The following is a 27,838-nucleotide window of genomic DNA, read 5'->3' as shown; positions in this document are numbered from 1 at the left end:
CTTTACGTACTTCCCAAGTAAATCTTCACAAGGTAGCACACACGTCATATTCGACCCTTCGTGTTTCTCAGCATCCTCTTGAATCTCATCAACAGCTAATCCTAAACCTAGGATTAAGCTAAATATATATAAATACAAGCCAACAAGACGGGGCTGAAGTTAAAAACATAAGTTTAAGATTTCGGATTTGCGTAAAACTCAAGTTATGTTATGCAAATTTAGGTTTTCCGGAAAAGAAAAAAAGAAAACCAAAGCCCACTAAACAAATATATGACAGTTTTTCAAGTCCTTTCTAATTAGAGGCCCAAAATTTTAGTTTTCTCTTCAGATTTCTAAATAATGGGACGACGTTTTCTTACAAAAGGATTTAATTATTCACATATACTTCTGAAATCAGCAAGCAACGTCTTCTACAAAATTACAAAAACTATAGCCTTTTTTTTTTTTAAAGATAGTGGAAATGTAATGAAGATTTTTTTATTTATTTTATAAACACTATCGGCTGATCGGGTCAGCTCCGGTAGAAACGCACCGAAGTGCTTCAGAGTGGACTTCTCTCCGAAGGGCCACCACACTCTCTGTCCCGAGTTTGGAATGTTTTCCGATTAATGCCAGGGGATAGCTAGATCGCCTTTGCCCCAACCTCAGACACAGATGTGTTTTTTGTTTCCAGCGTAAATCGAATCTGGGTTAGTTCTTTCAAAATTTTCCCCAATTCTCAACCACTACTGGACCACAGCTGTGTGGCATGAAGATATGATATATTGTTGCATCAAAGTAAGAAATTAATTATATAGTATTATGGTCAAATGAAGCTGGATATATATGGAAAGTTATTCAAGGTAAGGCTTCTTAAATTAATGTGAAAGAATCCAATGGATGGGCAAAATCGAGGGAATTATATGACAAGGTACAACTATCCATTAAAAATGTTCAAAAATAATGAATAAACAATAAACCATATTATTTTATTTTAAAATGAAAATCACTAAATAGGTCAAAGTTGGAAATTAATTATTATATGGTCCTATAAAAAATTATTATATTGGTCCGATTGTTTTTTTCAAGTCTCTTGTCTGTATGACGCGCATAATAATTAAATTACTTATAATTAACCAGATTTTTAGTTTAAATTATAATTATTATATGTATGTAAGTTTAACTTGGTGGGCTGTAGATCAATCCATGAGTTATAATCAAGTCTAAGAAAAGTATAAACTTCAATTAGTGGTAGTTCAAGTGATATATAGGAAAGAACAAAACATCAAGTAAAATTTAATTTAAGGTTTATATGTTCTAATCATGTGGTATAGTTTTACACATCCTAAAATGAAAATTAATATATTTGAAACCTTGTTTCAAATACATACTTCTAGGCAAGACTAATGAAATTTTATAGGCGGATTTTTCTTTTTAACTAGGCAATTATTTTAGTTTTCAAAAAATTAAACTAAAAAGATTTTCACCAAATACATGTGTTTATCATTCAATTTTTTCAAATAGAGAAAAATTTAAGCGTATTCAACGTCATTAAATTATTTGTTTTGAAAAGTAAAAAAAAATATCAAACGCGTTGAACTCGTGAATACACATTATGTATATACGACAAAATAAACATATATTTTCATAAATTTACTTTATTTTTTTCAACTCTTAATTAATATTTTAAAATTATAGTAAAACACTGTAATGGGAAAAATTAGGGAATCTTTGAAGAGGAGTGTTGTAATACAATTTGACACTTTGGAGCAATTTTGCTCTTAAAAAGAAGTAATTGCTTATAAGACTCAAACTCTTATGATAAAAATGTTGCCCATATGAAAAGTGATCATGCCAACGTAATTTTGCATGAAATATCGCATAAAATGACTTTTCATTTATCTTTCTTTCCCTCTACCCTTAATATAGAAAAAAGAAAATCATTACATTATTTATTTCTCGATTTATTTAAAATATTTAGAAAAAAAAAAAGAGCAAGAAGAAAGACATAAAAGGCGTGTGGGAAAAAGAAAAGGAGTAAGACAAGTAAATAATAAGAGGAAAACGCGTCTTTGAAGTGAACGTCCCCATTCCATGAGGCCGTGAAAGAAGCTCACTCCTCTCCTTTTTTCTTCTTCTTTAATTTATGTCCAATTCGTAATTAAAAAAAAAAGAAACAAAATTTCATCATATATTTTCAAGAAATATAAACTTCAATTTGAGATGTTACTTGCATGGCTTAGTTTTTGATATTTTTAGCTTAGTCTTATTCGAGTGTTTGTCTATGTTTCATAAAAGTTTATTATAGTAGGTGGAACAAGTCATTTTCAATTAGATTCTCTGTTAACATCAAATAAACGGCTTTGACTAATTACTATGGATTATTGACAACGACTTATAAACACAAAACTATCTTTGTATGAAAAAAGAAAAGAAGAAGATTCAAATAGACAAAGAGATGATAAAGTATAATTTCTCATAATTATCTCATCACAATTTGTATCAACTCCAATATAGGTCTTATCTATATCATCAACTCTTTCTGTAATTTCTTAAAATCTCTCTGTCTTTTCTCTAAGGAAAGACCAAAAAGACGAGAAGAAGACAAAACAAGGCATTAAAAGTTTAAATAAAGCACGTAATAACAACAAATTATTACGTAATAATTAAATACAAAATTTATATTTCTTCCAAATATACACCAAACACCTCTAAAAAAAATTCACCCTTTTCTTTTTTTTTTCTATATATCTAAATTCATAACACACAAAAAACTCATATATACAAATATATATACATATACAAACATCGTATATATCAAGTAACAGAGAGAAAAATCTTTTTCTTCCTCTCCTTGATCGGAGGGTCGCCGTGTTGAAAAGGATGGATGGTGGTGGAGAGACGACGGCGACAACGACGATGGAGGGGAGAGGGTTGAAGAAAGGGCCGTGGACAACGACGGAGGATGCGATCTTGACGGAGTACGTGAGGAAACACGGCGAAGGTAATTGGAACGCCGTGCAAAAGAACTCAGGTTTGCTCCGGTGTGGCAAAAGTTGCCGGTTACGGTGGGCGAATCATCTCCGGCCAAATCTAAAGAAAGGATCTTTTACTCCTGATGAAGAAAAGATCATCATCGAGCTTCACGCTAAGCTTGGAAACAAATGGGCTCGTATGGCTTCTCAGGTTAAAATTTTCTCATAAATCTTTTTTTCTTTCTTTCATTTATTCATTAATTTTGTTTTAGTTACTAATCTCCTTATTTGTTTCTTCAATTCAAGAAACTAAAGAGCTATAATTTTTTTATATGCAATTTTGTTTTCCTAATTAAACACACAATTTGCATGATTTAATGTGTTTTAAACTTTGAATCTTTCTTTCTCTTAGCATGATTAATCTTGCTTCTCTATTTTTTTTGTTTGATGCTTATAAACGTTTTGTTTTTGTTTTTGATGTATATATAGTTACCTGGAAGAACAGACAACGAGATCAAGAACTATTGGAACACGAGGATGAAGAGAAGACAAAGAGCTGGTTTGCCTTTATACCCTCATGAGATTCAACATCAAGGAATTGATAATGATGATGAGTTTGAGTTTGATTTAACTTCCTTCCAGTTCCAAAACCAAGATCTTGATCATAACCACCAAAATATGATTCAATACACTAATTCTTCTAATACTTCATCATCTTCGTCTTCATTCTCTTCTTCATCTTCTCAACCTTCAAAAAGGCTGCGTCCTGATGATCCTTTAGTCACTACTAATCCCGGCCTAAACCCGATCCCCGATTCTTCGATGGATTTTCAAATGTTCTCTCTTTACAACAATAGCCTTGAGAATGACAATAACCAGTTTGGTTTCTCTGTTCCTTTGTCCTCATCATCCTCGTCCAACGATCCCAACCACATCCTTGAGTTCATCTCCGAGAATTCGGACACAAACAATACAAATAAGAAAGACATTGATGCTATGAGTTATAGTTCATTGCTTATGGGAGATCTTGAGATAAGACCGAGTTCTTTCCCTTTAGGACTAGAAAATTCCGTCCTAGAGCTTCCTTCAAACCAAACACCGACCCATTCGTTCAGTTCTAATCCTATTCTCGACAATGGTGTCCATCTTGAGCCACCAGCTGGCAACAGTGGACTACTTGATGCTCTCTTGGAGGAGTCTCAAGCCTTGTCTCGAGGCGGAGTCTTCAAGGACGTTAGGGTTTCCTCGAGTGATCTATGTGAGGTTCAAGATAAGAGGGTGAAGATGGACTTTGAGAATCGGTTAATAGATCATCTAAACTCTTCTCATCATTCATCATTGGGTAAGCACATAAGATTTTCCATCATTTTAATTTATAAATTTTTTTGGTATAACCGTTTTATTTATATTGCATAGTTTTGAAATTTACAAAATCAGTGATCAAAGTAAAAATCAAATCTAGTATGGATCTTTGGTAATATCGAAGATATCTACTGGATCTTAGGCCTAAGTAACTCTTTCATTTTATTTTACATAACTTGAGTTCAATGAAACAGGAACAAACCCTAATATTCACAACAAGTACAATGAGCCAACATTAATGGTGAAAACAACGGTGGATGATGATGATGACTTATTGATGAGCCTTCTCAACAACTTCCCTTCAGCCACAACACCGTTGCCTGATTGGTACCGGGTGACGGAAATCCAAAACGAAGCCTCATATCTTGCTCCACCGAGCGGATCAATTCTAATGGGAAACCATCAAGGTAACGGGAGGGTGGAACCACCCACGGTGCCACCTTCGTCCAGTGTAGATCCTATGGCCTCGTTGGGGTCATGCTATTGGAGCAACATGCCTAGCATCTGTTAGTTTGGAACCTCCTCATGAGTAAAATCATTTCTTTGATTTGGAAAAGAGAAAGCTAATTGTGAGCTCAATTTGTCTTTGTTGTGTAAAATCTTCTTCAACTTGGGCTGTGCTATGAACTTTTATGTTAACATGTTTTCAAGGAACAAAAGAGAAATTAAAAGAGATGAGGATACTTTTCTTTTGGGTTCAATCATCGTACAAATCGAACTTATGGCTAACCAAGAGTGTTCACAAGAAAAAAGAATTGCATTTATATAATTACCTCGAAAATACATGCATAACATGAAAATTTATCATAACTTTCGCATGTGGAACATAGATGTGAAAGTTTACAACATATTTATTCGACTGATAGTTTCTTTTATTTATTCATTTTCGGACAAATTCTAATTTTGCATTTGATTGTTGTTTCGATTTATCAAATCCTCCTACACAGAATTTTAGAGTTCAAGTACTAGTGTACCACCAAAAAACTACAATTTGAGATCTCAAACTATAGTCTAGAGTAAACGAGAACATTTAACAGCATTTGATTAGCCTATATATGTAATTTTTCTTTTTCTCTTTTAGAGATCTACCACGTTTGGGGCCGAAGCCCGTGGATCTCCGGTCGGGGACCAAAACGGAGAAATTAGTCCCTTCCCCAAGCAGTTGAGCTAAAAGACCTAAATCATACGATCTTGTAGATGGAATCTAGATTCGCCACTAGACCACAAACTCATAGACGTGTAATTTGATTTTTATTTAGGAGAATTATTATAACAAACGTAAGAAACAAGGAAGAGCTAGCTAGAAGTAGAAAATAGGGGAGGAGAATGTGATTGGGCAGTGAGACGACTAGTTGCATCCACTGCCATTGGCTTATGTCATTTGCATATTATTTCACACTATTCCAAGAAATGATTTCCTTAAATTCGGCACCCCGGAAGAAAAAAATGAAGATAATAATTATGCAAGTAGGTCCATACATATTTTTTTCTTCTGTACTTGCACCTTATCTGAGTTCTGACATCATACTGCAGTTCTTGGATCAGAAGTCTTTTTATTTCTACATTTTCACTTTACTTTAGCTCCAATATATTGATGTCACTCACTCCTGCAGAGACCCCAAAAGCTAAGGAAATAAAAAGTGATCCGATCCTCAAAATATAGTTTTCCTTTCATTTATATATTAACGAGTCAAATAGCACTACGCGAGTAAAAAAGTAGTACTAAAAGATAAAAAGCTAATTTAGACAAAAAAAAAAAAAAGAAGATAAAAAGCTAAAAAAACGCACTCATTCCAAAATTAGCATCAATATGCAACGACCAGAGATGCTATGAACATTCTAGATTTTGGACTTGTCTGAATCGGACAATTTTTAGAATGTCAGAAACTGGCCAAGTCTGAAAATGTCAGAAATTCCATTCTAGAAAATGCCTGCAGTATTCCATTCACGACCATTGACAAAACCATATCAATCTGAAAATTGAGTAGAAAAATTAGTAAATATTTTGGAAAAAAAAAAAACAATTTTAGAGTACAACAAGAAATCATACATTCATACTTGTTCACCAACACACACTTCATCAAAACTATACACACAACTTAAAAAGACTAGAGAATAAGATTTAAGAAACAATAACTGTGGAAAAAAAAATACCACACAAAAAAGGAAGAAGCTTATGGATATTTTTCAAGTGGCTATTGTTTTTTATGAGACTGCATTGAAAAACAAACACACTTAGCTTTCATGGCTTCCACTTCACTTCCATACTCTCTGAATTTATATTCCTCCTGCTGTTTAAACGTTGAAGGAATTTTCCCTTCGCTGTAACATTGGTTACAGAGGCTAAACCCTGTTTTCACTTCCTTAAACCGAGACCCGATAATCGGATATCGACAAACCGAACAAACGTGGTTCCCGTGTCGATTCCTATCTCTTGTTTCGAGTTTAAAAACAGTCGACATGATACCAAATCCCCACTCTGAATCATCGTACATCTCTAGAAACTGGTTGAATGTTACCGTCGAAGTATCATCAGTTTCTCCATGAACTTCTAACATTTCGCTCATTCCTTGTGACGGTATGTAGATAGCTCTCAAGAGTTTGATGTAGTTGACGGCTTCCATTTTTGTAATCTGAGAGCTTCCTTCGTTTTCTGGTTTCCAAAGAAGCGCATCAAATGCAACTCTTTTCCTTTTGTCTGGATGGCCACCACATAAAGGAGCAATCACCGCATAAAACATTCCCAAATCAACTCTTCCCGACCCTGAATCATCGAGCACCGAGAGGATTTTCTCGTTTATGGCCTTAATCGCTCCTTGGAAAGTTTCAGGTTTCAGGACATTAAGCAGACGCCGGAGAATCTCTTCTAAGTTTGGTCTCCTTATAGATTTTGTGGGCACTCCATTGCCGGAATAGGATACAGGAACATTGTTGTCTCTCATCTCTCTTCTTAATGCTTCAACATCGCATTTCCACAGCCTTGTAACTCTCTGGAAGGCTCTAATTTGAAGAGCAATGGCTAAATCTGGCCTTAAAGTAGTCTTCTCGCCTACCGTCTTGAATTTGGAAGGTTCCACAACAATAAACGGACCTTCTTCATTCGCACTATTTCCTTTTTTGACCTTTTTCTTCTGTAACTGTTTCAGATGAGATACTGCATCGTGCAACTCAACTCGGTTTGTCATTTTCAGGGCCTCCTTTAAAGCCCGCTTAGCTTCTTCGGTCTCTCCAGCGCCCAACAAGGACACAGCCTTGTTGAGTTGTGCACGCCAATGGTTAGGCCACACCGCTAAAACTCTAGTGTACATCTCTGAAGCTCTTTGAAACCTACCCAAATCCATGTAAAGGCCACCGAGATTATAAAGAGCATCGACATGGCCAGGTTTCAAATCTATAGCTCTCTGGAAAACCTCAATAGCCCTCTCATCCTCACCCATGGCATGAAGCGACGAAGCCAAATCACAATGCGCATCAGCATAATCCGGTTTCAAATATATAGCTTCCTCTAAAGCCTTCACAGCAGCTCTATACTCTCCTACACCGAACAGAGCACTACCTAGAAGCTTCAAGGCTCTATAATGCGTTGGACAAAGAATCGCAGCCTCTCTATAATACTCACAAGCACTCAAAACCATACCTTCGCCTTCAAGAGAGATACCGAGATTGACATAAATCTGAGGAAGCAAGTAAGCCCATTGATTCCCGCCGGACTCCGCAGCTTCCAACGCCAACAAAAACTCGTCTTTGGACTCTTTATACTTCCCCAATACATAAAGACAATTCCCAGCTTTGAAATGAGGTCTCACATCCGTCGGTTGCAACTCGCAAGCTCTCTTAAAACTAACAAGAGCTTCTTTAAACAACTGATGCTCATACAAAACCCTACCAATCGCCATATGTCCATCAAAAGCTTCTTCTCTTGATCTAGCACCATCAGCTTTACTTCTCAACACACCTAATTCCTTCACAAACACCGCGTAATCGTGAGTCGATTCTTCCCAATAGATTCTTTTATCCGAAATATCCGAAGACGGTCCCAACTCTCTAGACCATCCAGCATCAGAAAACGCATCCACATTATTATTATTATCCACTTTCAATTTCCCATCTTTCTCCTGCTTAGACTTCAACCTCTTAACCAAAATCTCCAAATCATCAACAAGCTTCCACGTCTCATCAAAAACAATACCATGATTCGGCGAAACCGCCCAAGCCGCCGTTCTCTGCTGCTTCTGCGCCTCAACAGCTCTCTCATCAGTAATCGAAGACGACGAAGCTTCCGAGCCACCCTTTGACTCGTCAGCGTTAAACTCAATCCCTAAAGCGTCGAAATCACGATCAACATCTCCAGCACCGTCGTCGTAAGTTCGGAGAAGACCGTCAAAGGTCAAACCTTTATCTCCGTCGATGAATTCAGCGTAGGTACGAAACACTTCGTCGAGAATTGCGCTGATTTGTTCGTCGCTGAATTTAACTCTAGGGTTCACAGCTACGACGAGAGCTGACATCTCTTCTCTGCTTAAACCGCCGTCACGGTTTCCATCGAATTGCTGGAAAATTCTCTTGACTTTCTCCGATCTGCTTCCTCTGGTCGTCATATTTTCCTCACCGGAAAAATAAAAATCCAAACTTTTTTCTTTCCCTCCCCACAAAATCAGGGCTTATAATGGATAAAAGCAAAAAAAGTGAGAATCCAATGTAGCAAAAACACTAATTAAAGATCATTTTTGAAGCTTTGTTGTGAGAATCTCTACTTAATCCTCTGAATCTGATATGTGTTGTGAAAAAGTTGCTAAATTTAAGAAAATGAAGAAGAAATCAAATGTGGTACAAGAGTCCGAGCTGTCTATTTGTTGTCTAAAAAAAACTCGGATAGTGGACAGGAGATAACGGTGTTGTTGTTGTTGTACTCTGCTGTTGTGGGCTTTACTCTCATCTTTAATTATTCTTACAAAATATTTGTCTTCTAATTTTTTTTTTAATTCGAGAAAACTAAGTACAACTATATTAATAGTACTAGTTCAATAGTCAATACCAATAAATTGAATATTTATTGAAGAAGTCAATTCTCCACTTGTATTAGAAATGTGATATAGAAGAGATAAAATGATGCATTATTTGGCTAATAAATGCGAAATAAAGAACAAACCTTGATGTTAGTTTCATCAATCTACACTAACCTTTATGTGGTAATCAAACTAGAATTTATTTCAGGAAATTCGATTTTGCTTTTTATGTGCTTATATGTTACTCCCTCCGTTTCATATTAAGTATCGTTTTAGCCTTTTAATTTTGTTTCAAAATAAGTGTCATTTTGTGTTTTCAATGCAGATGTTTGGTAAAATTTCCAGTTTTGTCCCTACTAATTTAATGTATTGACCAATGAAAAAACAATAAAATATATAGATAATGGGTAAAACAGAAAATTTAATTGTTTTCTTAATATGTGTGTAAAAACCTTAAACGACACTTATTATGAAACAGAGAGAGTATAACCAAATTTGAAACTAAACCAGAAGAAAGTTTGAACATTACTTTGAAAAATCCTTCAAACTATGGTGACATATATTTGCTAGTAAACCAAATTCACAAACCGGACCGGTTTGGATCGAGTTCTAAGAGAAGAGGAGACAATGGAAACCTGAAAAGAAGCTTATATATTTGGTAAAGGGGTCTACTAGTTTGAAGATGATGATTACGGCGTCGTTTTGGTGATTCTTGCTAAGCAATTATCTTTGGGTCGATTGTGAGGCAAGAACATCACCGGACACCCTGGATTGCTCCTTTCTACCCTGTGATTTCGCCATTGCAAACAAAACATTATGATTCTGCAGCTATATGCAGAATGGGAACTAGAAGAAAGAGGGGAAGTTACCGGTATCTGAGGAGGAAATGATGAAGAAAAATGGAAATCTCGAGCTTTGCAAGATCGTTTCCAGGGCAAAGATGGCTTCCTAATCCAAAAGGAAGGAATGTGCCGGCTTTTGGTGTGTATCCCTGTAGAATGAACCAGACAATGTTCAGGTACTTTTGACATATAAAGAGACTGCAGCACCAAATACAGTTACAAAGACAGTTTCATTGTAGAATGCGATAAGTCTGTTATCTCTACATACTTCCCATCTTGAAGGATCAAATTTCTTTGGATCCGGGTAGATCTCAGGGTCCAAATGGACGTTCCTAAACCAAGTCAGAACTTTCCAGCCTTTTGGAATGATATAGCCTGAAAACAAAACATGAGAAATGAGTATAATGGAAGTTTCAAGATGATTTACTGTGTTCCATATTAGGTAAAAAGTATACTGACCATCTATTTGGACATCACTCTTTGCTTCCCGGAAGGCTGTAAGAGAGAATGTTATTACTCGAAGTGTCTCATCAATAACCTGGTAAAAGACTCTTTTCATCAGTTAAAGACTGTGTAACAACTCAAACAATGTTTATAAACACAAAACATTACGTTGCAATGAGGCAGAAACTTGACCTGAGAAAGATACTCCATTTCACGTGTCTCTTTTAGCGTCAACTTCTGTCCCAGCGCTCTGTTTTTTACGATCCTCTCTTGCTCTTCCTATGGTACAACGAATATCACAAAGACTGTACACTGAAATGGAAAATAAAAATATAGAACTATTTTCTAGTTACCTTTGCCTTTTGTAGAATTTCAGGGTGTTCTTGCATCAAAATGGTAGCCCACATAGTGAGGTGTCCAGAAGATTCATGACCCGCATTAAGATACATCAACAAAAGATCAATAATTTCCTCGTCATCTAAAACTCTTCCGTTTTCATCTTTAACATCTATTAGATTATCCAGCATGTCTTTTCTATTGGATGAAATATTCTGCTTCCTTTGATTTCTTCGGTTAGTCACTATGGACTGAAAGGCAGCTACAAGTTTTTTCCTTGCCTGTATAAGTGGAAAATACTACTCTTCAAATCCCAACAGATATGCACAAGTGGAATCAAAGGTTGTTGAATGTTTTACCTTCAAAGCTCTATGATAAGCAAATCCAGGAAGATTAATACCCATTGCTCGAACTCCGTAGTTAAGGTTGGTATATTCCCGTTCCAGTGCATCCATGACATGCTCACTCTCACTGCTGAGAAATATGTACATAATGACCTTAAACGTAAGCTTACGCAAATGAGATAAGAACTCGATTTCTCCCATTTTGGACCATTTTTCTAGATCAGTAATAACAGTTTCTTCAATGAATTGTATGTAGACAGAGAGAGCTTCAGGGCCATTGACAGGAGCAGAAGTCAAACGCCTGAGCCGCTTGTGTTCTTCAAAGGAGATACCGACAAAGGACTTCCTGCCAATGAGTTTCATGGTAGATTTTGGCCAACCTATGTGAAAGGCATCATCATCTGTTAGAACTCGGCGACAAGTCTCTGGTGTTGTTACTAGTACACATGGGTACCCAAACATGTGTGCTTTATAAATACCGGTACGCCCATACCTGCATCATTGAGGAAACGGAGAGTGTGTCTAAGTTTTCAATTCATGATATGGAGAAGCAAGAGAGCAAAAACAAAATCTCAAGTAAAGCAAAAAGTAGTGGAAACTGAGCACTTTGTGAAATAGTTTGAGAAGAGAGAGCACCTTGTGATGTAGGATTGGATGAAGGATTCAGGATCAGATGTTTTGAAAGCTCTAAGAAAGGACCACATGTTGCCTATGATTGGCCATCCCAAATCACCTGGTGGTAGATAGTGTTTTTTCTCACCAAGTTTGGACTCATAAATCCAAACATTCACACTCTTCAACACCCATTTCAAAACAAACAATCCCAAAACCATCAAAGGGAACCACATGAGAATCAAACCCGGTTCCGTCATAGCTTCAGTCGTAAACACTCCCCAATCAAAATTTCAATCTTTTTCAACTGACCACCTCTTGTATCCTCTAGATGTTATATCATACCCTGCAGATAGATAAAAAATGGTGAGAAATATCTCTATAAAAGGAGTTTACTTAAACACAAAGGAGTAAACGGACAAAGACTTTAATTAGAATAGTGGAAGTGTGGAACAGTGTTGTTGAGTCTATCAAGGGAATGATACTTATCTAGACTTTAAACTAAAAGAACCCGACCGCTTGTTTTCTATCTATTTGTTGGATAGCTGTTCACATGTAGTGCTAAGTGACCATACTTTCTTTTCCATTTTAGCTCTCTATAGCTCTTCCCTAAGCCTTTACTTCTTTGAGAAAAGAGGTTCTTTAACAAAACCATACTCTTTATAACATGTATAGATCACAACAATCACATAAGAAACTTCTAAATTGAACAACATACCACGGAAATTGCAGTACCGTTGGATCCAAACCAAAACCAAACTTTTGCAAAGAAAACTAAAGTAAAAAGAGGAGACAAAAGAGGTGATTTAAGAGGAAAACTCAAAAGTAAGAGAAGTGAGACTCTAAATAATAAACGTTTCAGAAGAATACAAAGACCGTAAATGGAGGTGAAGAAACCAAAAGAGCACACATTCCCAATACAGAATCACAAGAAAACAATTTAACAGAAGAATCCAAATTGGAACAAAGACATAGGACCTCCTATCAAATTTCTCGTGAATCATTAAAAGACACAAAGACTTTATTCCTGTTTGGTTCAATTTTGCTCTTCAAGCGTTACTCTTTTTTTTTTTTTTTTGTCACCTAATAAAATCCGTCAATTTTGTCTTCCTCTGAACAAAACCCACAAGACATTTGAGAGAAAGTCCGAACCTTTTTGAGCGAGCAAGAAATGAGACCCTGCTTCGTCTCCCCCATAGCAACGGAGCAGAAAAAAGATGCAACATTTCGGTCCCTCCGGTTAAACCGGTGTCAGAACTTGCCGGATTTGCCTTCTCCGCCATCTCCGTAGCACCATCGAACCAGAGATTGTGTGTCACAGAGTAAAATAATAAAGAGCATTACTTTGATAAACACATGTTCTATTTTTACCTCCTCTTATTTATTTCTTTGTAACAAGATATTTAAAACATTCGTTACTTCAACAATATATTTAAACATTCGTTACTTATTCATGATTGATCCCTAATCAAAATCACAAAAAGTTTTGCATTGATCTAAATAAAACACACAAGCTACTTCACTCCCCCCAAAAAAAACAGCCAAAATCAGAAAGAAGCAAGCGCGTTTGCTGCAGCCGCTGGTTTGTGGTTTCCTTCTACTAAAACGTAAACGCTTTGTCGCAAACCGCTATCTTTGCAAGAGTTTCATTTCATACTTATCTCTCTATAGTCCTCTACCATGTATTTAACTATGATATACAAACAAATGTAGCTATCTTCTTGGTTCATAAAGAATATGAACAAGAAGAAGGAGAATTGTTTTCCGGGTGATCATCGTTTGATGTCTGTTTGGGTTTGAAAAACAAATTCTATATATGATCTATGTGTATATGTTGTGGAAGGCCTCAAAATCTGGCTTTCCAAATAGCGTTTTCTGGTTCACCACATCGCTTGTGAACTTCTTTAATTCGATCAGCTGATCTGCAGATACCACTACAGGTCCAGTCAAATGAAGCTACACATATGTTGCCTGCTTGTGCCTTCCATTCACAATCTGTAATTCACCAAGAATCAGATTTAGTGTATATCATATGATTCCAGTTACATCAAGATTCTGGTTAAAGTTTGCTTCAAAGAAAACATTCTAGTTAGGTGCATAGAATTAACTAAGTTTTAACTTTTTACCACTCCACAATCATCTAACATGTATTGAACTGAGTCTATAGATATTTGAAGGAAAGGAAGAGAAACCGAGAAGGTACCCGGAGGAGTGCCGCAACATAGCCTTCTATCGTCGATATGTGTAACATCAAGCCCGATAAACCAAGCACCTAATGTAACATCCTCATTTGCATATTTGTGCAGAACATGCCTGGAACATTTTGTAAGAAGAGAAATTAGATGGAGAATGAGGCATACATAGAGTACAAAGGAGTTCAAATCTTACTGATTAAGGGCAATGTAAGAAGCCAAGTCTCTTGAAATGGCGTATAATTGTCCAGTAGCGTGACGGAAGTACTTGTTTCCATTCTCACCAAATTTCCAATATTCAGGCTCATGGTATCTAACTCCTCTGCTCCATAGAAAAAATGTGAGTTATAACAAAACTGAGAAACTTATTCAAAAAGAAGGAAAGTGGGAGAAATGAGATTTTACTTTTGAGATAGGACTGGACCAGATTTCATGCAGCCGATATAGACTCGATGTTTCTTCCTGTGTCTAACAAGAGTTTCCCCAAGTGTTGCTGCAGATATTTTCAACAAAACAATTGATATTAGCAACAAACAAACTAGGAAATACAAACTGACTGAAACTTTTACATAATCCGGTGGAAAATTGTAGAGCTTACCGATATTTACATGAACATCATCATCTACTTTGACATAGAATTCTGCATCCCACTTTGAAACAGCTGTAGAAAAATATGTTTTTGTTTTCCCTGATAACTCAAGGTATCCTTCAACATGGTCCTGTTATAAGCAGCAAGGAATCACAAATGAATATAAGAAACTGTTATAACGGCTTTGGGCGAGTCAATATGAGAAGAAAAAAAAATACCAATCTCAAGAAATCTCCATGTTTCTTGTCCTCTGCTTCAATGGATCGGTCTAGAATTCCGCCCGCCGTGGCACTAAAGAACCAGTGACAAATAAGATCAGATATGCAGAGAACACTAAGTGGGACTCGTCTCAGAAACTATGTAAGAACACAGTGGTTGATTCGATATCTGACATTATACTTAAAGATTCAAACTCTCACTCACCTATGACCAATCACAAACCGTATAATAATTCCCTTCTCTTCCTCTAACTTCTTTCTTTTCTCACCTACAAGCATTGAAATTGACAGAAACAAGCATCAAGGAAGATGGTGATATATATCAGCAACCATGAAGATAATGAAGCTAGAAAGTGGTGTTGGAACCTGAAGGCATCCAAGTTGTTCGAACAGAATCTCTTCTCTTGCGGCTACTAAAAGCAGTATTAATCCCTACAACCATCAAATACCGTCTTTTCCCCGGTAATTGCCTCTTCTCCACATCATTCGATATAGGAGCACCGTTTATCAAAGACTCCTGTGCTGATCTTGCTGCGGCTAACTCCATCTCTAAACTTGAAATGGTCTTATCCAATGTCCTGAAGTTAAACAAGAACGTTTTGAAACCTGAGAAGTTTTCGAAGATTCTGAATTTGGATCACTAGAGCTTAAAGATTTATCTTACTGTATAGCATTATGAGTCTTGGAAACTTCTCCAAGCAAAGCCTGAGGATCACGATTTACTTCTTTCTGGTAGAGCTAAAAAAAGAAAACCAATCAAAACTTGTACAAACTCAACCAAAATTGACTAAAATGAATCGAACAAGAAACACATTACACACACATTTTTCGGATCACAGCCCTCAGAGATCAGCTTAAGTCTTTCAGCTTCTGTACTTACAGATGGTCGAGACATGTCTTTAGACTCTGGAATAATCCACATCCTGTAACAGAGAGTTTCATAAGTTTTGAGACAAAGAGTCGTTGACACCAAAATCATGTCTCATAGGCTCATAGCTTAATCCAGAAGTTAAATTATCATTTTATTGCATTAATATGGTTATACCAATAGTCACCAGCTAGCAATGATCTTCATTACAAATCGACAGACCAAAGTAGAAATTACGTAACGTAGGCTCAAGAAACAGAGTAGAACTAACTTTAATCGGATCTCATTGATTGAAAAAAGTGAAATCCCAGAAAGCAAATTGTTTTAGCTCTATAAGAACAACATGAATCTCTGAAGAAACAAACCATAAGAACAACATGTGAAACAAAGAAGAATAAAATAAAAAACAGCTGGAAAAAGTATAAAGTCAAGATTTTTAACCTATCGGTGAAGAGTATCCCAAAGCAGAAGCTCCCAAAGCAGAGTAAAAATGTCCATTTCTTGGATACTAAGCTTCTGGACGAAAAAAGCTCTCCTTTGATCTTCGTCGACATTATTTTTCTCTTCAACAACCAGAGAAGAATAGAGATTCCCCAGGAATCAAAGTATCTAATTCAATCCAAACAACTCCATAAGACGAATCGAAACTATAAATTAGGTAAAAATCAGATACAGCAAAAAGAAGTAGCTCATCAATCTTCAGAGCCTCCGAAACCAAAAAGCTGAGATTTTTCACGTAGTCTACGAGAAATTCAAAGAGAGGTGGTGCTCTGGAGTTTTCGTAGTTTAATTAAAGATGGTGTTAAAGAGAATCTTGGTCTCTCTCTCTCTCTCTCTTTCTCTGGCTCTGTATTTTTTACGCAGGGACTTGAGAGTGGAAGAGGAGGGGTCGTTGAAGAAGAAAAGGAAGAAGAAGAAATAAGAACGAACTCTTAACCGTTCCGGTTTACTTATACCAACTCTGGGCTGACATTTCTTGGAATTTACCCAACTATCCCTATCAATACCGTTTTTTATTAAAACCTAAATAATTTATTATGATGTGTGATTTTGAAAACAATTGTATGCCTATATATATATATATATATATATATATATATATATATATATATATATATATATATATTTATCACATTTGATGTCTTGCTTATTTCTTCTCTCTTATGACTCATATTTTCATACACATATTTTCAAAGATATTTCTTCCTACTCAAATGTTTAATGTGTTTCTTTCTAATTAAATACATGTGTATTTCTATTTAAAAAAATTATACATGTGTTTACTCTATTTTCCAAACTAAAATTTTTCAAGATAATTAAAAATATAAAAATATATTATTGTAACAGTATGCGAATGGGAATGATACCGTTGCTAATTAGTTATTGTATATAAAAGTACCTTCATTTTTTACGGGATAAAATTATATTCATTTGATTTGAAATTAATTACTATAATTTATAGAAGTAACAAATGCGATGTTAGGACACCAAATCTGACACCACTAAGATAATGATGTATTGATGTGTACTAATTCGTGCTATAAATCTATAATATCCAAACTTTTGCCTTTCTGGTGGTTTTTACACTGTTGTCAATATTTTATATATACCAATATGATTAATCATAAAGAGAGAATTAAATATATAAATTTTTTTAGGGTATGAAAATGTCGAGAATTTTCGAGAACTTTCCTTGTGGTTATAAGTTATAAGTTATAACGTAAGAGGTTGAAAGAATAAAGGACAAGTAAGGCGGTTGATAAAAAGGGCATGGTGGTCCTGAGCTTTTCTCAGTAGATAACACATGATTTTCGTAGGCACACACACTGATAGGATTCGTTATTCAACTAAACTTTTTTACTCACAAAAAAAAAAAATTATGTACACCATGAATTTCATTTTCTATACCCTGAAGTCTCTGGGTTCGGGGGTTGATTAGGGCGTATACCTAATTCCAATATTAAAGAAAAAATATGGGAGAGGACCATATTCGATCCAAATTTGTTCTCCTAAAAAAGTGATTATTATTCTACGTGACAAGCTATAACAATATTGAGTTAACAGTAACTGATTTATTATTGACAAAATAAGTGACGTGAAACGACTGACTTTGTCTTTTTCTTAGGATAAACACGTCGGCAGCATTTAATTGTAATTATATTGGTTCTAAGTTCTAACTACTTTTTAACTATCAAATACAGTATTTGAAATTCCATGAGCAAATAAAGATATTAAGACAAGATGAAAATGATCTGAATATAAGAAAAGAAAAACTAAGATGAAGTTGACCTAAAAAAAAAAAAAACGATCATGTTATACAAATCTCCTTCGCTTATTTTCTATTTATATTTTTCTGATATCTTCTTTAAAATTAACAAAAGAAATTATCTTATTTATTGGTTACCTAATTGTTTTCTTTTCTTATGTTGAATGGATAAAAAATTTATGAATTATTTTCTAACAACTTCTTAAAAACTATATATAAGATTGATACCCTCCATATTATTAATTCGAGATAAGATATATTCCCTCTTCTTCCTAAAAGATTGATTTTCTAACTATTTAGTTTGTTGCACAAAGATTAATTTCTTACTATTTTATTTTTATTTTTATTGACTTATAATAGTAAATTGTAAATTTCAAGATGAAATGATTATAAATCATTAACTTTCAGACTACTATTAGTTGATAATTATTAAAAATATTTAAAATTAAAAACAATGTTAAATGATTAAACAATAATTAAGTTCTTAATATGTGTTAAAACTCCAGAACATCAAACTATTAGGAACAGAGGGAGTATATCCATATGAAGTTGGAAGACTGTGATGACTAATAAACTCAAAATAAATTTGCCTAAGGAAAGAAAGTTTCTAAGTGGACTATGTATCAGTTCAAACACATGAATATATAGAGTGCAAATGATCACATTTTAGCCGTACGTAGAAACAATCATTGAGGTGGCATTAAAATGATTGTTCCCACCTATTTGACGAAAACAATAATTTCTTACTGGAGAAATAATAGTATAAACATGTGACACATGACATAAAGCGTCTAAGCCAATGAAATATTGTTATAAGCAAACTACTCCCACATGCATTCCCAAGTCGTTTGCATAGCTTTTGATGGGTAGTTATAGATAGTTTTCATTTTTGTAACATCACGATGATAGATAAAACATAGATTTTAAATTGATCTAATCCTCACTCAGTTTAGCGAGATATGAACAATATCGCTCAAAAACCAAAACAAGAAGCATAAATGTGTAGTAATCTCTAGGAGTCGAAACATTAAACAAAAAATTTTAGAGAAGAGTAAAGCGGTACTGACGGAGTGACGGGAGGGGCACTTGCGAGAAGGGACGGTCGGAATAAAGTACACGTGATAAGGTTCTGCCATTTGACATGTGTTGCTATCTGATTGGATAGTCAGTTCATTAGATCCTGCTCAATCATGTGACGCTTTTCCGTTTTCCGTCACGTGGTACTGCGTTAAAGTAATGTGCATGTGGATCCAACGTCACGAGCTTCATCCACGTGTCATCATGATGTTTAGAAATATGATTTTTGCTCACTTTGTGTAAATTGTGTCCAAAAACAAATACCACATTACTTGAGCTCATTATCAAATAGTTCGGTCTATTTGGAAGTTGTTATATATATATCATCGAACATTTTTTTCTGAGGATCCCACATTTGCTATAATTTTTCAATTCTAGCAACTTTTATGGTCATTTATTTGATTTCAAACATGTTTATACATGTACAAGAACAAGACCATAAATCACTCGTTCATGTGAGATTCCGATGCCAATATGCCATGCATAGCCACCTTGAATCGAACTTGCTAAGTTTTAGCATATTTGGTTATTAAAAATGTTAATCTCATAGTCATACATTTGGAGACAAATTCATCTCATGCCCGATGTGAAGCTGTACATGCTTTTCTAAGAACAGTCTATTTGACATTTTAGTCTAATTAATAAATGTATAATTTTTGCCATACGGTGATAATTGTTTTTAATTTTAAGTAAGAGACAATGGTAATAAATGGTGAAATAAAATCATAGTAAAAAATAATGGTGTAAAAATATATGGTGATACAAAGAGATAAAAGCAAAAAAAAAAAAACATAACGATTATCCATTTATTAGACCGTTTTAATTGAATTATTCCACCTCTCCATTTTGTTCCTTCGTTTGATTGGTAGATAACCATTCAAAGGATGCATTTTTTCGTCGTAGTAAACAATAAAATGTATAAAGTTTACTATATTAATATGAGATTCGTTTTCGACATAAGAAAATAAATTGATGGAACCTATGAAAAATGATATAAACAATAAACAATGAGGTGACATCTCCAAGATTGATGGTACTTTAATCTTTTGAATCATTTATATTTTATGGGATATATGTCCTAGCCAGGGAACACACATACGTTGTACAACGAGATGATATGACATGACAGTCGCGCGTTACATGCCACATTCATTCATTTCTGAAAATTTTATCAATAAGTAACTCTTTTAGGCGGTAGTATTTTTTTGGACATTTCTGAATTAGTTAAAGAAATGTAGTCGAAAATTTTTATAAGAAAAAGAATCATGTAATAATAGTCCATTGATGCTTGTGCTCATGAGTCATATGGCATCTGTTTCAAGGAGTCAGTTCAAATTTACTTATATAAACAAGCTGACCGAGAAATGAATTTGATTGGATCAATGTTATCCAAATTTATTTTATGACGAAAAAAGGCTTCAGATCTCTCCTTGATAAGTGTTCGATCTCCGGAGCCTATGGAATCCCCAAATATCTTTTTTTTTTCTTTCTCCTGCACTTGTGTTTATTTGTAGTATATAAAAATCTTACATTATATTCCAATACTACAAAACAAATTTGAGTCACCACAACCCAATATTATTTACGAATTGATAAGTTATATTAATCAAATTTAGAATGGCATACCAAAAAGTGGTGTAGTGACTAGTGAATTACGTTACATATGGATTAACATGTGCATGCAAATTATACATGTATATATATACAAATACAAATGCACCAATAATTATTCAGAAAAAAAAGAGAGTGTCATTGAAGTAAATACAACATACATGCGCACCAACTGCACAGGCTGTCAATTTGGTAAAATCATACTTCATTGTACGGGTTTTTTTTGTTTTTTTTTTTTTAGCAATAATATAACCCGGTTTCGACTACCAGGTTATAATCGGTTTGGTTGTGCAAGTTACCACGCGAGTGAACACTAAACAAAACCCAACTAGGTCAAAATAATTCCTTTCACCTTACAAATTATACAATGGCAGAAAATTTAACTCGTTTCTTATCCCACATTTATAAGAACCAAATATTAGCTTGATTTGGATTAAACCGGTCAATATAGGTTAACTTCAGTAAGTAATTAGAGCCTAAAAGGGTTAGGTTTATGTGCTTTGCTTGTAAGAGAGGAGACTTTGGACTTTTTAAAAATCAGGAGCAACCTAATTTATATGTTTGGTTTGGTCTCCCCGGTCTTTGAACGAACCTAAAGCTGCCATCTCCATATGTATATATGCCGGGTTCTTGTTAATACGCCTTTGTCAAAAGGTATTTTTGATTTGAGTATATATGAGCTTCTAATTAATTAAGTTCTAACCGCAGTTTTCTTTTGTGTGTGTTACGATAGCTAACATATTTCTACATTTGATGCTGAGTTTATATTTTAAAAACAGGCACAGGCGCATATTGTTTAATAATACTCGAGGAAACTTAAAATTATCAATTTGAGAATTCGATTTTCTAAAAAAAACGAGCAGAGTAGAACTAAAATCATATTTTACCGAATTAACAAGATTAGGTTTTCAGTTTTAATTAATCACGAAAACACGGCCTAAGAGATCTCATTCATTAGAGTATGTGCAATGGTAGCCTCTCACCCAAGTATCTCATGTCAAAAATAAAAAATAAAATAATAAAAAATATTATTTAATTGTGAGAGTATCTCAAAAAAGTGGTGAAAGTCTCTCAAGTGATAGATTTTGAGAGACTTTCTCTATTTTTTTCTGAAAAACTTTCACAATTAAATAATATTTCTTATTATTTTATTATTTTCTTTTTATATAAGAGATTTGAGTGAGAAACTCCCATTGCATATGTTCTTATACATTAATTTTAGCTATCGAGAAGCTTTTTTTTTGTAGGTATAATCCTCCCGAGAAGGTCTTAGTCAGACTTGAATCCTGCTGGTGGGATCGATGGTGTGGAAATAATTAAAAATCTGCATGGTGGAAATATTATTAACGATAGTTTACTTGTCTTCTATCATTCAGTCATTTTTATTAAAGTTGTACGTACGAGAATAATCAAAGATAAATGTGAAATAGAAATTCAGATCAATGTTGTCCATAGTTTGCTTTATAAGTGAGATAAAGTTACGAAAGTTTTGGTAAAATTGTCTCGGGGAGTCCTTTGAAACGTAAAGATGAAACAAAGTTGTTAAAGATTTGATGTGCCACGCTTTTAGAGAACCAAAAACGATCATGAAATAAATTCGCTGTTTCTATCGAGCCCCTTTTTTTGGTACTACATTATACAGTATAAAATTACGTACCATGCATGTTGTCTAAATACTTTTTTTTCTGTCAAATAGTTGATACCTGTATCAAATTCCTGGTAACCGAATTTTTTTTTTTTTGGTAGGTCTCAAATCGGCTCTTCGGTTTTCAGCTTTTGTTGTTGTAATTTCATAAATTATTAAGAAACCACTACATTATTATTAAGAGGCCATTTTACAAATTACAATTAATATATAAAAACAACTACTCATTCATTTGACAAATTATAAACTTTATTTTATATTGAAACTACCGTTTTGCCAAGTTTTCTCAATAATATATGTGATGACTTAAAACGTTGATCTTACTTGTTTTAAAACTTTTACCAGAGATACTAGACAAAAAAAAACTCTTCTTACCTAGAAAATTTTACTTCCTTCGTATCGCTGACCACATAGGTTTGGAGTCCAAGCTTTGAAATTTCTAGTTACGATAGTGGGCATTGATAAATGCAGCATGAGACTGGATCACTATTTATTATCTGCGACAACGATTTAATATTATTTATTGATAATTCACAACTTCAATATTTTTGTGTCGATAAATATATTAGACCAGAACAGGTATGGTAATTAATAAAGAATAGCAAGTGAGGCCCAAAACTTGCCATAAACTCGTGCACTCACCTCTCACTCTCAATGGCCCCAAATCCCCTAAACTGTTATTTAATTTTATGCATTCTTTGTCAATTAGCACAATTTATTTTTGTCGTATATACATCTTTCAATTAATATCTGACTTAACATGTTGATATTTTAAATCATATATTTCTTAGTGGAAAGCTCTTTTTGGATTTGGATATTTAGCATAGTTTTAAATTTTAATTGCCTTTTTTTTAATTACGTTTATGGTTGAAACTATAGGTGGAATATACGTCATGTAAACAGTAAACATTAGGTCAATCAATCATATCACACACCATACAAAATATTCAATTCTCTGCTATAATATAATAAATAATAAGACAACAAATGTCAAGTGGCGTCGTTGAAATTTTAATATGCTTAAAAAACATCTGAGGTTTTTGGGCCAAGAAACCCAAATTTCTGTACAGACACCTTTAAATGGGCCTGTTTAAGTCCATAGTTAAAACACGTGTCAGGATCTTGACGGGTTTATAAATAAGACACGTGTTAAGATCTTCATGGCCTTTCGCCGCCGTCGTCAACGAGAAGACGGAGGTGCCGCAGATTTGCTCAGGGAACACTAACGAACACTTTTTTTTTGAGGTTAGAAGAAAAAAAAAAACATGGAGGTCAGAGAAAAGGCCAAAATCGTAATTACCGTAGCTTCTCTGGTGGCGGTGACAGTTCTGTTCGTGGCGGAGTATCGCCGCCGGCACAGGAAGAAGCAGACATCTTCTTCTCTAAGCTCGTGTTATCTGCATTCTGAGCTGAAGTCGCAGTTTGGTTTCAAACGTGTTCTTGCGGATAACTCTTATTCTGAATTCAAACACTTGAAGCTCGATGATGCTTCTTCTTCCTTAGGTGGGATTCAATATCTCAAGTTTTGATTTTTTTTTTAATGTTTATGATTTTGCATTTTGATTCGTAATGTTTTATATTTGAAACTAATGCAGAGAATTCTTCGAATGGTCACCCATATGAAACTGAGATCACTGTTTTGCTAGAGAATCCTCGGATTGAATTTGGATTTTTGAGAGGAGAGTATTCATTGGAAATGAGTGATTCATATGTGTGGGTTGAGACGGAGTTGCAGTTAAAAGAACTTGCAGAAATATTGGCAAAAGAAAAAGTTTTTGCGGTTGATACTGAGCAACATAGTTTACGGTCGTTTCTTGGTTTCACTGCTCTAATTCAGGTAAGAATTGTTGTACTTGGTTTTTACCTTTGAAGTTAGGATTTTGATTTTTCTGTGAAACTTGCAGATTTCTACACATGAGAAAGACTTTTTGGTGGACACAATTGTATTACATGATGCAATGAGTATTCTTCGTCCTGTTTTTTCTGAACCCAATATCTGCAAGGTAAATTATTCGATGAAGATGTTTAATGTTAGAATCTTGTAACTTGATTGTTTCAAATTTTTAATATTTTGGAAGAAAGCTTATGTTTCTGACAAAATGATTTTATCCCCCAAGTTTCTATGTGGATTTTCGGACATTAATCTGTTATTATGCATCTAGGTGTTTCACGGGGCTGATAACGATGTTCTCTGGCTTCAGAGAGACTTCCATATATATGTTGTTAATATGTTTGATACTGCCAAGGTATACATGTCTATATCCTACTCTAAATTTTAAGCTTTTTGTGAAAGCCGTTTGGATTGAGTGAGCATAGAAGAATTTGTGTGTTCTGTTAACTTGCCATTTAGAAAAATGTGTTCTTTATTATTGTGAATGAAGTGTGAATATGGTTGGTGTTGTAGTATTCTAAAATTGTTTTACTAAATTGCAATAAATCAGGCATGTGAGGTGTTGTCAAAGCCTCAACGGTCACTGGCATACTTACTTGAGACAGTATGTGGAGTAGCTACTAACAAATTGTTGCAGGTGAGTCCTTTAAAATACGCTAGTCTGTTAGCCATGTCTTATTCTTTTCTATGCTAAGCTTGCTTGAGTCGGTGACTTGAACTCTGTTGCTTTGATATTTTCACTGAAGCGTGAAGATTGGAGGCAACGTCCTCTGTCTGAAGAGATGGTGCGATATGCTAGAACAGATGCACACTATCTGCTCTATATTGCAGATAGTTTGACTGCTGAACTCAAACAACTAGCCACTGGTAGGCATCTTTGCTATGGAGAAACACTTTAGTATATGATGGAAAAGTAGGGCTAACCCGGCAACAATGTTAGCGATAGTTTTTTATTCTTGCAACGAAGTTCTAAAATATTAAATGTATCAGAAGATTCATCTAGCCCAGATGACAGATTCCATTTTCTTCTCGAGGCTAGTAGGCGGTCAAACATGACCTGTTTGCAATTGTACACGAAAGAAACCGAAGATTTTCCTGGTAGTGCTGCTGCTTCCTCAATAATTTATCGGCATTTAAACGGACACGGAGATAAGTCTAACATATCCTTGAACGCAGAAGTATGCATACCTCTCACCTCATTATGTGTACTCAATTATATATCAAATTTTTTTGTTGATGTTCGTATTTTCGTTTCAGGAGCTTGTTAGGAAACTTTGTGCTTGGAGAGATTTAATGGTGATTTGATTCCCATGTTGTTTTTTTAATTATTCCAAGTTCAAAATGTTGTAGCTGCAAGACATTTTCCTTGTCGTAATTTCAGTTGACATGATTATCTATTTTTGCAGGGACGGATTCATGATGAAAGCACACGATATGTGTTATCTGACCAAGCTATAGTTGGTCTTGCTTGTAAGCAGCCAACTACAAACGAAGAGATATATGATACAATAGCTCATACTGATTTGGCTACAGAGTCTTCTCCGAGCTTGAGTTCCTCAGTTCAGTCTCCATATCCTGTTATTTGTAGTCACTTGGATGACATATATGAAATGATTCTGGACAAGTTGGCTAAGCTGGATGATATCTTACCGGTGGTTCTTAAGAAATGCTTGGGCACAAATGGAACATGTCCAATCTCTGTCTTCAACTATTCCCTTTTGGTAAACTTCAAGACAAAGCTAAGTAGCCACTCTGCTCCCAAGCAAAATGGACATAAGAACTTCAAGCAGCAATTCACTCGGAAGGCATCGCGAGAGCTTTTTGTCAAGAAATTTTCCTGCAAGGCGCCAGTTTATCATAACTGTAGAATATACGCAAATGATGGACGGTTGCTATGTTATTGCGATAAAAGAAAACTTGAATGGTAGATGATGATCTACTGCTGTATCTGTACTTGGTTATTTTGATGTAAGAACCTCCTCTCTAATTTTTATACCTTAATATCTTACAGGTATCTGAATCGTGGACTTGCGAAGCTAGTTGAAGAAAATCCACCTGCGATAATGCTTTTGTTTGAGCCCAAAGGACGGCCAGAAGATGAGGGGAATGATTTTTATATCCAGACCAAGAGGAATATATGTGTTGGGTGTGGGGAAGGGAAGCATTATCTCCGTTACCGGATAATACCGTCGTGCTATAGAGTTCATTTTCCTGAGCACCTAAAAAGTCATAGATCTCATGACATTGTTCTTCTTTGTGTGGATTGTCATGAAGTTGCACATGCTGCTGCAGAGAGGTACAAGAAACAAATTGCTACGGAATTTGGAATTCCTCTTTTTGTTCGTAGAGTACTAGATTCAAAAGAAGCACAAGGGACGTCTTCTTTAGTGGAGGATGAATCAACGGGTAACTCTGAGGATGCAGGTGTCTCTCCATTACATCTTAGATCAGCTGCAATGGCGCTCTTGCGACATGGGAATAGAATGCCATCAAGTCGCCGTGAGGAATTGTTGCAGGTGATGTGATCATCTAACTATTTCAACTTTCAAGAAATTGATTTGAACCAACTATTCTGTTATTGATACTTTCTTTTGGATTGTGAATATAGACTGTCAAGATGTATTACGGTGGACGGGACATATCTGAAGAAGATTTGGAAAAAGCTTTACTCATCGGATTGAGCCCTCACGAAAGAAGAAAACTCGAAAGAAAAAAAGGGGTCTCCTTCAAACATTCTGCAGAGGTTGCTGGTATGGACAAACAAGAAGGTAACCATATAATAAGCATTGGTCAAGGTACATTGAAAGTTGTATTGGTTGTATCAAGTGTAAGATATGATGATCCTTTATTGTATATCTAAAAATACTGATGCAAACAACTTTGTATCGTTAGATGAATACAATGATGGGGAGGCTCCCGCATATTCTGAGAAAATTATGAATGTAGAAAGGAGCACAGTTGCTGATGATAGTGGTGATGGTACAAGTGAAGGAGATGGAGCCTCAGAGCTAAATGATACTCAATGTAATGGAAATACGCTGCACCAACAAAACTCCAAACTCTCTTTGTTAGGACATGGGCCGCATGGGAAACAGATTGTAGAATACATTTTAAGGGAACACGGAGAGGATGGTGTTCGAGATTTCTGTCAAAGGTGGAGAAAAGTGTTCGTTGATGCTGTTCATCCCCGCCATTTACCTGGTGGTTGGAATGTTAGTCACAGGTAAACGTTATACGTTGGTGTTAGAGAACCAAAAGTCTTTGAATTAACTGAAGTGAATTTGTTTGGACCTTGTTCTTTACAAGGGTTTGATTGTTTTGTTGCTAGTGGCCGAAGAGACTTCGGAGAATTCAGCGTTTATAATCCCACAAAGAGACTCTCCACCGAGTAGCTTTGTCTGTCTGTTTCATCTCTATTGTTTCGCCAATTCTGGTTTGTCATCATCTAAGAAACGAGTCTGGAATGGTTTATTATGTAGTCCCCCAACCGCATCAGTGGTTTGTTGTTGTATTCTTCTGTAGACCTCTGTACTTTGTTTTAGTCAAAATTCTGATCTTTTATAATTTGCAGTCTATGCCTC

The 27,838-nt window shown here is 35.1% G+C and overlaps 5 protein-coding genes across 11 annotated transcripts; 2 read left to right on the top strand and 3 right to left on the bottom strand.

Moving 5' to 3' along the window:
• The first annotated feature begins 2,760 nt into the window (after positions 1-2,760).
• Positions 2,761-4,991, top strand: LOC9315458 (transcription factor MYB101). The gene is made up of 3 exons (XM_021030181.1): positions 2,761-3,165; positions 3,444-4,296; positions 4,511-4,991. Exons 1-3 carry the CDS (start codon positions 2,863-2,865, stop codon positions 4,825-4,827), a joined length of 1,473 nt encoding a protein of 490 aa, XP_020885840.1. The 5' UTR covers positions 2,761-2,862; the 3' UTR covers positions 4,828-4,991.
• A 1,326-nt stretch (positions 4,992-6,317) lies between these two features.
• On the bottom strand, positions 6,318-9,576 carry LOC9315457 (uncharacterized TPR repeat-containing protein At2g32450). The gene has a single exon (XM_021027496.1). The coding sequence runs from the start codon at positions 8,912-8,914 to the stop codon at positions 6,512-6,514; it is 2,403 nt and encodes an 800-aa protein (XP_020883155.1). The 5' UTR covers positions 8,915-9,576; the 3' UTR covers positions 6,318-6,511.
• Positions 9,577-9,789: 213 nt separating this feature from the next.
• On the bottom strand, positions 9,790-13,244 carry LOC9315456 (ent-kaurenoic acid oxidase 2). Of its 2 annotated transcripts, none has more exons than XM_021027498.1 (9): positions 13,053-13,244; positions 11,925-12,246; positions 11,304-11,781; positions 10,962-11,225; positions 10,801-10,887; positions 10,624-10,702; positions 10,433-10,539; positions 10,192-10,313; positions 9,790-10,108 (listed from the first exon to the last, which is right to left on the bottom strand). In XM_021027498.1, exons 2-9 carry the CDS (start codon positions 12,158-12,160, stop codon positions 10,012-10,014), a joined length of 1,470 nt encoding a protein of 489 aa, XP_020883157.1. In that variant the 5' UTR covers positions 12,161-12,246; positions 13,053-13,244; the 3' UTR covers positions 9,790-10,011. The 2 variants fall into 2 exon arrangements, with proteins under 2 accessions (XP_020883157.1, XP_020883156.1); XM_021027497.1 differs by lacking the exon at positions 13,053-13,244 and adding an exon at positions 12,619-12,721.
• Positions 13,245-13,515: 271 nt separating this feature from the next.
• LOC9317294 (probable beta-1,3-galactosyltransferase 3) lies at positions 13,516-16,681 on the bottom strand. Its single transcript, XM_002879342.2, has 11 exons — positions 16,209-16,681; positions 15,723-15,822; positions 15,564-15,637; positions 15,266-15,477; positions 15,105-15,168; positions 14,900-14,972; positions 14,691-14,811; positions 14,498-14,585; positions 14,289-14,414; positions 14,104-14,213; positions 13,516-13,895 (listed from the first exon to the last, which is right to left on the bottom strand). Exons 1-11 carry the CDS (start codon positions 16,319-16,321, stop codon positions 13,747-13,749), a joined length of 1,230 nt encoding a protein of 409 aa, XP_002879388.1. The 5' UTR covers positions 16,322-16,681; the 3' UTR covers positions 13,516-13,746.
• A 6,755-nt stretch (positions 16,682-23,436) lies between these two features.
• Positions 23,437-27,821, top strand: LOC9315455 (protein RRP6-like 3). 6 transcript variants are annotated; one of them, XM_002881180.2, is made up of 13 exons: positions 23,437-23,869; positions 23,962-24,203; positions 24,271-24,369; positions 24,529-24,612; positions 24,808-24,894; positions 25,004-25,124; positions 25,248-25,435; positions 25,515-25,553; positions 25,664-26,181; positions 26,269-26,773; positions 26,866-27,025; positions 27,150-27,480; positions 27,586-27,821. In XM_002881180.2, exons 1-13 carry the CDS (start codon positions 23,632-23,634, stop codon positions 27,647-27,649), a joined length of 2,676 nt encoding a protein of 891 aa, XP_002881226.1. In that variant the 5' UTR covers positions 23,437-23,631; the 3' UTR covers positions 27,650-27,821. The 6 variants fall into 6 exon arrangements, with proteins under 6 accessions (XP_002881226.1, XP_020884168.1, XP_020884170.1 ...); XM_021028509.1 differs by having other exon boundaries at positions 23,559-23,869; positions 25,251-25,435; positions 26,866-27,052; XM_021028511.1 differs by having other exon boundaries at positions 23,559-23,869; positions 26,866-27,052; positions 27,564-27,646.
• Positions 27,822-27,838: the final 17 nt, after the last annotated feature.

Source organism: Arabidopsis lyrata, assembly GCF_000004255.2.
Source record: "Arabidopsis lyrata subsp. lyrata unplaced genomic scaffold ARALYscaffold_4, whole genome shotgun sequence".
In the NCBI taxonomy this organism is placed as follows: Eukaryota; Viridiplantae; Streptophyta; class Magnoliopsida; order Brassicales; family Brassicaceae; genus Arabidopsis; species Arabidopsis lyrata.
This window is presented reverse-complemented; position numbering and strand designations above follow the sequence as displayed.

Excerpts from the sequence above, each read along its gene's own strand:
- LOC9315458 (XM_021030181.1), top strand. The coding sequence starts at position 2,863 with ATGGATGGTGGTGGAGAGACGACGGCGACAACGACGATGGAGGGGAGA. Across the intron at positions 3,166-3,443 it reads GGGCTCGTATGGCTTCTCAG|TTACCTGGAAGAACAGACAA; the intron begins GTTAAAATTTTC and ends ATGTATATATAG. Across the intron at positions 4,297-4,510 it reads TTCTCATCATTCATCATTGG|GAACAAACCCTAATATTCAC; the intron begins GTAAGCACATAA and ends TCAATGAAACAG.
- LOC9315457 (XM_021027496.1), bottom strand. The coding sequence starts at position 8,914 with ATGACGACCAGAGGAAGCAGATCGGAGAAAGTCAAGAGAATTTTCCAG.
- LOC9315456 (XM_021027498.1), bottom strand. The coding sequence starts at position 12,160 with ATGACGGAACCGGGTTTGATTCTCATGTGGTTCCCTTTGATGGTTTTG. Across the intron at positions 10,888-10,961 it reads AAATTCTACAAAAGGCAAAG|GAAGAGCAAGAGAGGATCGT; the intron begins GTAACTAGAAAA and ends GTTGTACCATAG. Across the intron at positions 10,109-10,191 it reads CATTTCCTCCTCAGATACCG|GGTAGAAAGGAGCAATCCAG; the intron begins GTAACTTCCCCT and ends GCGAAATCACAG.
- LOC9317294 (XM_002879342.2), bottom strand. The coding sequence starts at position 16,321 with ATGTCGACGAAGATCAAAGGAGAGCTTTTTTCGTCCAGAAGCTTAGTA. Across the intron at positions 15,169-15,265 it reads AACAACTTGGATGCCTTCAG|GTGAGAAAAGAAAGAAGTTA; the intron begins GTTCCAACACCA and ends CAATGCTTGTAG. Across the intron at positions 14,973-15,104 it reads CGGTTTGTGATTGGTCATAG|TGCCACGGCGGGCGGAATTC; the intron begins GTGAGTGAGAGT and ends CTGGTTCTTTAG.
- LOC9315455 (XM_021028508.1), top strand. The coding sequence starts at position 23,632 with ATGGAGGTCAGAGAAAAGGCCAAAATCGTAATTACCGTAGCTTCTCTG. Across the intron at positions 25,125-25,247 it reads ACTCAAACAACTAGCCACTG|AAGATTCATCTAGCCCAGAT; the intron begins GTAGGCATCTTT and ends TAAATGTATCAG. Across the intron at positions 25,436-25,514 it reads ACATATCCTTGAACGCAGAA|GAGCTTGTTAGGAAACTTTG; the intron begins GTATGCATACCT and ends TTTTCGTTTCAG.